The 12,983-nt window shown below is 38.8% G+C and overlaps 1 protein-coding gene across 1 annotated transcript in view; it reads left to right on the top strand.

Annotated features, from left to right (window-relative positions):
* Nucleotides 1-2,069: 2,069 nt before the first annotated feature.
* HECTD1 (HECT domain containing E3 ubiquitin protein ligase 1) overlaps nt 2,070-12,983 on the top strand; it is a 59,764-nt gene continuing 48,850 nt past the window's right edge. Inside the window, exon 1 of the mRNA XM_008944286.1 lies at nt 2,070-2,209. Coding sequence (XP_008942534.1) covers nt 2,070-2,209 — 140 coding nt within the window. The remainder of the gene's footprint in view (nt 2,210-12,983) is intronic.

The raw sequence follows: 12,983 nt of genomic DNA, 5'->3' as shown, positions 1-12,983 counted from the left end.
AAGTCTCCGCCTGGGCTGAGGGACGGAGTTAGGCTGCGGGGAGGGGGCGGGCGATGCGAGGGCTCCCCTACCCAGGGGTGCCGGGTGCGCGGAGGGGGCCCAAGATGCCGGCGTGCTGACCTGGGGCCCCTCTGGTCCCTGGCTGCGGGTGTGGGTGCGGGTAGGCCCGGGCGGGGGGATGAGTGTAGCTGCGGTCTGGTACCGTTTCTGGGGCGGCTCTCCCGGGAGCCCCGGTCTCTCGCCGTGCTCTGCTTTCTGCTCCGTGCTTCGTTTCCGTCCGGTTAGAGCCCGTCTGGGGTGGAAAACCAGCAGGTGCCTGTGCTGAACTTGACCCCACTTTCACCGTCTACCTTAATTTTCTTGTCTCTGTTGCTTTCAGACTTTTTTCTGTCCCCTCCCTCCTCTTCCCCCAAAGTAATGATTTAGTCCCTGTTAGAAGAGGTACTATACTTACCATACGATTCCACTTGTATTGGGTGAAAGTAGTTTTATTTAGTCTTGGAACAGGAAATAGCCAGTAAACAGGTTGGAGGATCGTAGGTGCTGTTTAAAGCACAGAAAATGAATTTGTACGATTTGAATTACTTTTTACAACAAAACTGCAGCAATAGCAAAAATACACAACTGAGAAGAAGTCATTTGTTGATCTCTCATGTCGTTATGATCCTAAATAATTTAAAAATCCTGTCTGTCGTACTTCTATTGTGCCACCTCTGAGTTCAAAGTTACTGTGAAGCAGCACTGTTGATTCAGTGTACATTTCACCATATAATAACAGTTTCTCCTTCCCTTTGGTAGATGTAGATGTGCCCTTGATGGAGTTATTTTTTAACTATTAACTCATTAGCAGCAAGTAAACAAGTAGGCAGACTTTGTCCAGAGTGAGTTTCTCCCGTCCCCTCCCCAGCCCCCCCATTTGTGGGGACACTGTCCAGTGTTTCATATTCACCTATGAGTGGGGTAGATGAATTTTTTTTTTTTCTAAGATGTGTTTTAGAAATAGTTAATTTTTACCTTGTGTATTTAATTTGGAGAGATTAGTTTGTAATGTTTTAGTTTTCATTAAAATAAGTTTGCTGTGATCTTAGGCATGGGATGTAAAATTGACTATTTGCTAATAAAACACAAAGTAAAAGGCAAACAGATCAAAAATATCTCTTAACATTTTAAAGCTACTCTTTTGGTCTTCAGCTAGCATGTACAGCTATGGCATTGGGCCAACAAATAATCCTGTTTACCTTATATGTGCATGAATTATTTGAACTGTTCACTGTATTTTTTAAAAGCTATGAATTAGATACTTTTTTTCTACAAAAAAAAAAAAAAAGCAACAACAAACTCCTAACTCCTGAGAATGGAAGTGATTCATAAGTTGTCATTTTTATCCTTTAACTTAAAAAGCTTCTTTGCCTTATGTTTGAATGCTGTTGTAAAAGGTGGAGGATTAAGAAGCCTTTTGCAAAGATTCTCCAAGTCTTTATTTGTACATCTTGATACTTTTTAGTGAGGGGGTAATACATCTTACAGAAAGTTGGACTCCTCATTATAAAGTGATATTAAAGGCAAAGGGATAGATGAGGCAACACAACACTGTCTTTATATTAGCTTTGAGAAGATAAAAAAGGGTTAAGCAGAGGTTTTCTATTTAAGTTTTAATTTTGGGTTATGCTATAAATAAGAGTCAGCTCTAAGTCTTTCCTGGTTATCAGCTGGAGTTATATGTCCACTTAAGCAGAGCAGACTCATCATTGTTTACTCACATATAAAACTTGGGGGGGGGGGAAGAGGGAAAGCTACTGTTCAAATATGTGGAAGTTTTCTTAATGTCAGCCCAAAAACATGCTATACATTTTAGAGAGGAGAAAATCCAGAAAGTTTAAAGACAAGATTGTGATGATATTTTTTTTTTTCCACCACTTGTTTTTTCCAGGTGGAAGCTGCAAAATCCAGGGTCTGGCTGAAGAGAGATATTTATTGTGCTCCATTTAGTCTGGCTTGAACAATTAAGGGATATTTTTGGTACTTTTAAGTGGAGGCCTTTTTTTTTTTTTTTTTTTTTAATAAGAATCATGGCCGATGTGGACCCAGACACGTTGCTGGAATGGCTGCAGATGGGGCAGGGAGATGAACGGGATATGCAGCTAATAGCACTGGAGCAGCTCTGCATGCTGCTCCTCATGTCAGACAACGTGGATCGCTGTTTTGAAACGTAAGTAGCTTTGGCTTTCCTTCATGGAATGTTATTTTGCTCTCTCAGTAGCTGTATATATGCTGCTTAACATTTGTGGAAACTTTCAGCCTCAGAAATGTTTTTGCAGGCTGAACTTCAGTGTAGATGATTGAAATTAAGAGTTTGTGTTAATGGTGTGTGAAGTATTTTTGTCAGATTAAAAATGTAGCCAGTGATCCAGGGTGCTGTACTGACACATGATCTGATTATGCAATTTAAGGAAAGGTATTCAGAGTTGCAACATGGAAGTGTTGGGTTTTTTGTTTTGTTTATAATGGTAGAGAAAAACATCTTTTTGCATTACACTATGATGATCACCTAGATATATTTAAGCATCCAAACTCTTGCAGCACTTTCTTCAAGAGATATAGTAGCTTTTTCCAATATCTGTAAATCCAAACAAAAATCACAAAATATTAAGCACTGTTCACAAAAATATTTGCCCCTCCTCTGAAACGTGTTGCTGTTCATGCCAACTTCCTTCTCAGTTGCGTTTGTACTCTTCATACACTTCATACAGCGCAGTCCCTGCTCTTACTCCTTTCTGTGTTTCTCAGGGCACAAACTGCTGATGTAACCTCTTCTGTTACTTAATGGTGTTGCTGTGGGTGCATTGCACTGCTTCCTGTGAGGGCCCATGACTAGGGTGGAAAGGTGGTTGCGAAAGTGTAAAGAATTGCAACTCTTCCATCTGAATTTTTTTTTTTTTTTTAAGAAGGCAACTGTTTTTTACAGTGTTTAGTTTCGTTGCTGTAAAGGAAAGAGCAGTTTGCAGGCATACCCCTTAAAAGTTGTTCATCTTTCGTGACTGCTTTTGTTACAGGAAGTGTAAAATTAATACATCTACTAAAATTTGGATTTTTAGTACTTTCTTAATACTGAGCACAGTTTTGTACACTGCTTTAGAATTTTTAATTGCCTGATCTTGGCCTTGATAAGCTTATAGGTAAAATGTTGGATTGGAAGAGGTTTACTGTAAGGAGATGCATTCAGCTTCCCTATCTGTCCCTCATAGTAGCGATTCTGGTGGAGCCTCAGAAAAGCTGATTTACTGACTTCTTAATCTGCTGCAATGGGAAAGAGTTTGGTAGTTAAGAATGAGTTTTTGTGACAAATCTAGGTGAACTTCCTGCTTCATTATATTCAGTATAGAACAAAAGTAGAAGCTTGAGCATAAGCGTCTGTAAGGATATCTTCTGGGTGTTTGAGAATCAGGAATAACATGTCAGCTGTTAAAATATAAACTTGTTACAGGTTTTATGTGTCTAATTTATAACAGACTTTCACTGCAATATAAATTAAATAGTCCAAGTGCCTTTTTTTGCTGTTGTATAGAAAATGAAACCTCTGTTACTGTGGTGTTGTGGCTTTCAAATAAGTTATTATGTCTGAAAGAAGGAACCTTTCAAGTACCATTTTGCATTTTAATTTTTGTTCTGAGCCTTGGTATAATTTAATTTTTCTGGTCTTCTAAGTTGTTGATCTCTTCTGCCATTGTAAGCTTCCCTCAAAGAGAAGAAAATTAACTCTTCCCAGTTTACACTTTATGAAGGCTCCCTGCCTGTAGAAGGGATTTTACAGTAAAGTTAAAACTGCTACTTTAGATTGGCACAGTGACTGTACTGAAGATACAGGGCAATGGTGTTTGGCTGGCTGACATGGTAGCTCATTGTCCTTGAAAAGCAGGGCTGCTTCGTGCCATTTATCACTCACCTTTCATATTACTTCCAACCATATTCTTGTGTCATTCCACTGTCAGGGCTTACTGGGCTCCTCTAATTCACTAAAAAGCCAGCTGCTCTTTAACAGCAGAAAACTAGAAATCTTCTTCAGTGGGTCTAGAGTGAATGACAGCAGATCATAGAGGTGTGTGATGGGCCCTGAAGGTGGAACTGCATACCTGAAAATACAGGAGAAGGAGAGAAAGGTATACACTCTACACTCTGCAGTGGAGGACTTCTCAGTGGATAGTCTAAGGTGCCTGTGGTATCACAGCCTGCGTTTCAAGGTTTACTGACTTAATTTCAAAACTCTTTGTAAGAAATAGATGATGTCTTGAAAAGTATTTTTAAAATCTTTCCAAATGACAGTTCAAGTAGCCAAAACTCATGTGCTAACTAAAGAGAGTGTAACTAAAATAATCCTTGATATTTTTTTGAAGTTACTTTTCAACTATGTTTTTAAAGGAATTATTGCTTGTTTAAATAAGAGATTTACTATGTGACAGAAGGGTTGCCAAACACATTTTTCAGGAATTAATTTGGAAAGTGGTTTCAGTGTATGCCTGATTTATAGTGTGGATGTCTTTTTCTGTTGGTAAGAAACCCAACCTCTAGACTGTACAAGATCATTTTTTCTTTTAACCTGGAAGAGCATTCCCAAATTTTTGTATGCTGTGCAGTTGTTACTTCAAGATCTTGGAATTGTTTATTGCTATTTATTATGTTGACTAAGAAAACGGTAAAAAATTTTTTCTTCTGAGTAATTCAACAACTGGAATATGGAAAGTGGAATCTTAAAACAGTCAATTTCTTGCAGAATGAAATGCGAGGTTTTTTAGGGATTGGCTAAAGTAGTGTTAAATATTATTTGTCCACTTACAGATAAGAAATTGTTTGCTCTTAAGATGTAAGTGAAGAAAAAGCTCATCATTTTAGTGAAGTGCATCTGGTAATTAAAAGCTGCATGTGCTAAGGACTGGCAAAGCTATGAAGCAGACATATGAAAAATATTGACATGAATGCTATCTATGCCTTTGCCCTAAAACCACAGTGCTGTTTCCAGACTCATTTCTTAAGGAGTAAGACAGTACACAGTCTTGCTTAGCAAAGAAGAAAATTCACAAACTTGAAAGTATTGCAATGATAGATCCAAAATCTTGTACTTCATTTTTGCAGTAAACTAATAGGGTTGCTTTGCGAGCATATTGTTGAGGAAATGGTATACTTCCAAGCTGAGCATTGCTTTCTGTGAGAGAATAATGGATATTGAAACTCGTGTTTCAAATCAAAGCAGAAGAACAGAAGTCAGCACAAATGTCTGGTGGTGTATTTTGTAGCGTTCAGGCAAAGTTCTAGCAGTATCACAGCAGGTTGCGAGATATGCAGCCAGTAACGGGTAGTGATGCCAAATAATTGATGTTTCTTTATTTCTCTTCATATTCAGATATTATGTCTGATTACATTATTTTTAGTGTTACTCATATGTTAGCATTACAAATATCAGTGGCATATTCATCTTCTGGTGATGGTGAGTCACAGGCACCGTAAGTCCCTTAGCATGGAGAGTGGGTCACATTTTGCCAGCAGCAAAAGCTGGTAGCGTGAACTTCAGAAACCTCACAAATGAATAGAAATGGTTCTGTTAAGTAGTTGAAATTGGAGTAAAATAACTAAAATCAATCTGGTGAGGTGTTAGACCCAAATTGTAGTTACTGTGTACTATTGTCAGCTTTTAACAGGAGTTTTGAGTATGCATTTTTTACGAACATAATTGAAGTTGTTTTTAGTGGTTAAATTGTCACAGGTGATTTCCAAGACAATGTGAAGGGCGTTAGTTGCAATCTCACATGATTAATATAGTCGGTTTCCATGTTTCAGTGCATTTATTTTCTCCCTGTCTGATTGTTTGACTATTTTTTTGTGAAATAAAATGAGAACTTGTACAACAAGGCGTTAGTATCACAAGTAAAATAAAACGTGAGTAAAATCTTTTCTACATTGAACAGGTGAAACGGGGGTTATTAATGTTCAGAAGCAGAAAGCAGATCTTCCCACTTGGCAGTGCCCTAATTCACTTCTCTGTTTGCCATTAACAGATTTGTTCAGCAAAGAATTACCAAGAGCTATCAACTTATTTGACAAATAAAAATTATACATTGGATGGCAATTTAGGGTTCTGATATATAAAATAGAAACAATTTCAGTTTGGGTTTTTTAGATCAAATATGTTTGGGTTTCTTTTTTAATTTACATTAAACTTTGCTCTTTCCTAAGTATGTAGTCATTAGAGAAAGGTAATCTTTGCATTTACTAACAGCTAATAACAAGTGTAAGAAGACATCCTAGTGAACCAAAGACTGTTGATGTGAGCTAGTGAGACTATGGTAGAATAACGTGACACAATTTGGCTTTACCTCGACCCAACTGCTTATAACTACAGGCCCCTGTGTTAATCAGGATGGTGTAACTCCAATAAAGCAAAATCAGATATAGAGAGAAGATAGATTTTTCTTGTACAGATAGGGATCAGAATCTAAAGTGATGGTTGTCAGGCCTATTTTTACAGTTTAGGCTGGCTTTAAAAGCATCTTTGTAATTCAGACGGTGGTAAAGTTCCCTTTAACAGATCTAACAATCCTGGTAAAACTAACAGGCTTGAGAGGGCAGCTCTGTCCACATCTAAGTGGTTTCATGTCATGTGTCCTAGAGGTTGGCTCATTTTATTGTTTTAAGGAGAAAAAAAAAAAAAGGGGCTGTTACAGTTTTGTGATGGAGTGCAGCCATGGGTAAACTAGCACTAGTACTGCTGTCAACAGTAGACTATGGTTTCCATTATTTTAGAACATGCAAAGCATATGTTCCTAGCAAATGGTTGGTTTGGACTAATGCAGACATTTCTCTTAATAATTGTAAGCTTCACAATGGCAAGACTCATGTCATTCCTACTATTTTTTTTTTTTTTTGCTTTCTAGTGAAGGCAGAGTGTGTAGCAGCAGCAAAATGCCAGCACTGGACTTACTCTGTGGACTCAGATGTGTTGGGATCTTCAGCATCCTACAGAGTACTTTTCTGAGATGGAACTAGGGGTGTGTGCTGTATTTCTCAGCACAGTTACAGTATAATGTTTAGAACTATTTCTGATTTTTAAGGCTGATTTTTGTTGTTGTGTAGTTGATTATTTTGCAACGGTGAGCTGGTTGCTCTTTGTAAAATAGGAGTTATGGCTTCATTGTTGTGGGTATTGTGGAGATTAATTAGCCTTGTCCAGTAATTTTGAGAATCTTAATGGCTGCAAAGGCCGGAAGGGAAGATTAGGTCATCTAAATTGACATCCTCTCTTCTGTCACAGGCCTCTGTTTTACCTGGTTATTACTGAATTGGGCATCTTGTTTGATATGAGCATAATGTGTAGCTAATGCTTCCAGTAGGGCATCGTAGCTGACTTTACCCCGTTTCATTATTTCATCTGCCGCCTACTTGTCTTTGTTGTTGAAATTTGCTTGTGCTTTGCCAAATGAATTGGCCAGACTGCTGCATTCTGTGGTAGGCAGGCAGTCCATCTTTTCTATCAGATTAAAAGCCAATGCTGTTCTAATTGTGAATGAACTTGCACACAAGGACTTCATCAACTCTTGATCTTTCTGCCCCTCTCCAATTCTTCAGTTTCCAGGTTTTTCAGAAGTATTTTCCAGTGTTGCCTTCATCAATGCTGTTTATAGTAGTACATTTAACTGTTACCAGTTAGACATCCCAAAATTAGTTAGATGTTTCCAAAACATTGTACAGGAAGTGTGGTTTTAGTTACTTGTCTGCAGAGTTGCTTTCCAGGGTGTGACTACTTGCTGCTTAGGTATGGCTTGATGTATTACCTAGACTAAGATCTGTGACTTGGCATTTGTGTGCATTAAAACACTTTTTGTTTAAATAGGCCTGTGCCTCCATGTGGTCCAGGTGGTTCTGTGTAACTCATCACACTGTCGCTGATTGCTAGTCGGTTGTTTTTTTTTTTTTTCCAGCAGTGTTATCAAGTACCCTTTGTTTTGTTCCGGGTTCTGTGTGTAAGGTAAAATTGAAGTGATTCTTGCATGTACTATGCAAAAGACAGGTGCAGAATTTGAAGGCTGTGAGTTAATGACCTTTCAAAAGATTCCATGTCTTAATAGGTTGGGTGAGACCAATAAAACAGGTGTCAGGAATTTCAAATAGCAGGCTTCCTCTCTTGAATGACTGTACTAGTCAAATTGTTTTAAATATCAGCCTCTTATGAAGAGGCTCTAAGAGGCATAGAGTGCGGAGGAGTTGAGTAGATGGTTAATGGGGAAATGGAAGTTCTCCTGTGAAGTCAGCTCTCTGGGCACCTGGGCAGCCAGCAGAAGGGGTGAACTGTGCATATTTAGGCACGCTTACAATTTTTGTTGTTGTTGTTCTAATTGTTTATTCAATGTTAACAAATGTAATGTGTACATGAACCATTATCTGTTTGCACAGTTGAGGTTACTGCTGGTGGAAATCATAGGAAGAAATATCTGTAGTTTCAAGATCTTTACATTATTCAGTTACTGTGCACCAAGTTTCTGCAAAATATTTGTAAAATGCTGGAGACAGGAGAACAAACATATGTGGAATTACTACCCTGAGGCATGGCATATCTTCTATGAGTTACTGAAAAATGAAAAAGGCAGCCAAACATATCCTTTGTAAATTCAGCAAAGCTAACCATAATTGGAAATTACCTATCCTACAAGAGCTGTTCTTGTGCATTTTTTTTTCTTTTGTTTCATTTTACACAACTCTTGTTTGTTGAATGTGTGTTTGAATATTTATTTGATGTATTCCCTCCTAATAGTGAACTCTCGGATGAGGGTTCAGCTGTCTATCCTTTATTCATCTAGAACGAAGTTTATAAGTGTCCCTAAATGTAAAATTTGGATGCTAATTTAATTTATTTTAATTCCTAATAATGCAGAGCTTCTGCTGGAATAGATACAGGGTGGAGTTGTTCATTCTCTAGTTGTGTTTTACTGGCCTGAGCTGTGATTGCAGTTAAGAGTAGAGGTTCAGAGTGGTGAAAGATTCATATTTTATTATTGTGGCAGGAGTTCCTAAATGAGCCATGAAGTTTTAGTTGCTTCTTCCTTGTACCTTTAAAATATGGTGTAGTATCTCCAAAGTCTTATAAGTAAGTGGATGTTTTCTGGCCTTTATTCTGTAACAGCATTATTAGAAAACAGTGTACAATATGTTTTGGAAACAGGTTCAAAAGAATACTTGCAGGCAGTGCAGGTGTGCAGGCAGTTCTCGTGGGTGATCTTGATTATTATGCTGATCTTTTTGGTGCATATGTGGAAACAAAATGATATTTCAGCAAGGGAAACAGTCCGGGAAGGTCTCAGATATCCTTCTATAGAAAGAGCTACAGAAGGGAAGAACAATCATTGTCAAAAATAAGTTGGAATTACTGTTGCTTTAAGAAAAAATCAGTTGTGCAGGATGTGTGTTCTTTGAAACTTTAAAGTTGTGACACATTGTTGTAAATATTAAACTGCAATATTTTTCCTCAAAAACTGTTGCTAATGAGCTTTTAAATTCAGTATTTTAATTTTTAGCTATTTAGGGTTACTCTATGTTAGTTATTAGACAGCATAAGCACACAATTCCTTTTTCTCCCAGTTTTAAGTGGTCTCAGCAGATGGTATGCATTAGAGATGCAGCTCAGGCGCTGGCAGGCTGCTGCTGTGCTTGGTTTTCTGCCCCAAGTCACATGTCTTGGGCCAGGCTCCTGGAGCCGAGGGCTTTGTCACATGGCCGGGGCTTTGCATCCACCGAATCCAGCAGTTACTCTGGAATGGAGGAACAGCCTAATGCCAGCGGTAGCCGTGTTAACCAGTTGGGGAGACAAGGGAGGGTTGTCGTCTTCCCTTCGTTTGGCTTTTGTTTAAACACAATATTTACCATTATTGTTGCAGCTTTAGCTAGTGCTTTTAAGTGCGTTTCAGATATGAAGTATAATTACAGAAATGAGTTTACACTACCTGTTTTTACTTCCTTAGTATCTTTTTACTCTGTCAAGCTGTAAAATCAGCTGAGTCACTTCATTTGAGTTTAAAGGCTTAGCACTGGCAGGAGCTTAGCTTACTGCTGTAGCTATTTAAGATTTTTGTATCCTTACAGGTACTCCTGTTTCTAAAGAGGGGTCGGGGAGGGAATTTCCCTGGCCTTTCTTGACATCAATACAATTGTGATATTTATAAAATGGTTTTAGATAAATTACATTTTCTGTGGAGGAAGGATGTACCTTAAAGAATTTGTGTATCTACAATCTAAGAAACTAATTTTAAGACTGAAAGCATGACTGTGCTTTTTTAGTAGAAATTACACAGAATCAGCATTTCTTAATGCAGTTTAGCTCTTTTGGTGAAGTCGGTAAAAGGAACAGAGACTGCTCTACTACCCTAATCTTAATGGAATAGCATATAAAAGGTAAATAGCGATACTGAATAGTACTTACTTCAGACTTATAAAACCCTGTTATGTACAAAACTGTCTTCCAGCACAATCTTTGGAACATGGTGGGTGTAAGACTCGCAAGATAAGTAGCAGAAGCACTTATCCTGTGAGTACAGGAGTGATGTTGAGCAAGAGCTCTAGTGTTGGTTGCAGAGTAACCTCATTAACTCACTGCAGTCGGTCTTTCACTGAGGAGTAACATAGAGTAACTTTATTAATTCACTAACTCCATCCCTAGTCACTCTTCTGAAATACTCTCTTCAAGTACTTCAGGAAGTGCCCAATGTTATCTTAATTTAATTTCTTAGAGCAGAAAACCTTTTTGATTTTCCTTTAATTTTTGCATTTATTAGGAGAAATGCCTATATAGAAATATGAACTTTGGAGTTACCTATTAGCTGTTATTTTGTAATTTGAAAGAATAATAATTAAAAAAATCTGCTTTTCAAAACAAACTTGCCACTGTCTTTTTGTTTGTTTCACTGCAAATAGGTCAATGTCAACAGTGATCCCCCCTCAACTTTGAGGATAAATCAACTTTTTTTTTTTTCAATTTATTTTTTTCTGAGGCATATTACTTCTTTCAGTTAATATGTGGCCTAGGTAAAAGCAAGATGGTGAGGTCAGTTTCCATACTGAGATGCTTTAAGCTTAGAAATTATGCATTTGGGGTTTTTTTCCCTTGGCGGCAGTTGAAGCCTGCAGTGATGAAAGGTTTATTTGCATTCGTCTTGGAAATTGTCATCTGTCAGTAGATAGAACTGTACTAAAAGCTGTACATCACTTGCTCTTCTGTCACATTGGTTCATTCAGCGCTGTAGTTTTGCCCTCATCCTCCTTGCTGTACTGGCAGCTTTTGACAGCCTTGCTTTCCCTATGTAGATGGTTTTCTAAAGGTCAGTCCAATGTGCACCCTCTGTGATACAGGCACTCCTCAAATGCTTTGCTTCACTACCTGTCAAAAGTACATTTTAGTTCTGAGTGTAGCCTTAGTTGGGACAGCGTTAGGGTCTGTATTACTGATGGGACCTAATCTTCTACAGCAAATATTTGAGATAGTTTTAGGTCCTTTTGATCTATTCAGGCCTGCCTAAGGAAGCCAGTAGGGATTTACCTTCAAATTAAGGTGTAGTAGTGACAGGTACTTATGGCTTGTCTGACTCTCTCTTCCCATTCATACTGGTTTTGATCGCATTTTTGATTACATTAAAAAGAGAGTCTGGTTGTCAGAAAGTGCTCTTCTCAGGACTTGGCTGCTAGAGTTCCTTCCAGTGAACAGTGGATTTCTTTTTGTGGTGCTGCCTTTGCTTACACTTTAGTAATAAGTTGCCTTTACTCAGGATTTGATCAAGCGAAAATCGGACTACTTTGAAAGCCTATTTGTGCAATTTTGAGGCATAAATACCATTCACAGAGTAAGGACAAAACTGTCCGTTTTCCTTAGGGCTCAAGTGCCAGCACACAGAAGCCACAGCGGGGCCATGTGGGGGACGGGAGAGGGGAAGCTCTGGACACCTGCTCTATGGCTGTGACAGTGTTGCACCACTTCTCCCAGTGCCTGCTGCTGTTCACATCTACCCCTTCCAGTCCTTTCTCTGGCACTACTCACGCATGTGTGTTCTTGTCCCTCAGACATGTAGACCCCAGTTTCAAACCATGAGAGACCCATGTAATAGCTTAGTGTGGATTTGGGGATTAGAGGTGATCTCTATGATGCTGACCTGTAAACTTCTGCTTGTAGCATAGTTAGTGGTAGAAGAGTTACCTAAAGCATAATGACTGAAGGTCTTCAAAATGACAGCTGTACAGTTTTACACTGCAATTATTCTAGCCAGCTGTTTGAGAAGACTGTGGCTGGAGCACTGGGGACGTGTCGGCGCACTCGCCTCTGCTGTCACAGACTCGACTGTTGGCCTGGACTGTGTGTGAGTGACAGGATGGGCACTTCCTTTTCCCTTCCTAGCAGGAACTCAGGGGACTGCCAGGGCCCTGGTGACCTTCAGCAGGCAGAGAGAATCTGAATTTATCTGTATGGCACGTGCATACCTAGAAACCTAATCTGTGTGTGTCTTTTAGGAGTACCTGGGTAACTAACCCTTCTTTGTCTACTGGAAAACTAGTGTGTAGTTTTTACAATGAAATAAATACAGCAGTGCTTTACTACAGAATACTGAAGTTCATTTGTGTTTTTTTGTGTAAATCTACCTTGGTAATTGTGTTTTTATAGAATTATAAGTAGCTCTGTAGCTGACGAGAAAATCTCTTGCATATGAGTAGTGAGGAACCTCGTGTACTTGTCTGGCATTGTAAACATTTGGGTTTTTTTCCTACCGATATCATTGCAAGTCCCAAATGTTACAGAGCTGTGCTGCCTAGAACAAAGTATTGCAGTGTATGGGCCTGAAAAAATACTACAGAGCAGTGGACAAGATAGTGTAGAGGTCCCATGGAGGCAAATAGGTGTGTTGTGGACGGCATTGGCCAAATGTCTTTTGTATCTGAGAATACAATTTATGACTTGACTT

Source organism: Merops nubicus, unplaced genomic scaffold (assembly GCF_000691845.1).
Source record: "Merops nubicus isolate BGI_N331 unplaced genomic scaffold, ASM69184v1 scaffold5557, whole genome shotgun sequence".
NCBI lineage: Eukaryota > Metazoa > Chordata > Aves > Coraciiformes > Meropidae > Merops > Merops nubicus.
This window is presented reverse-complemented; position numbering and strand designations above follow the sequence as displayed.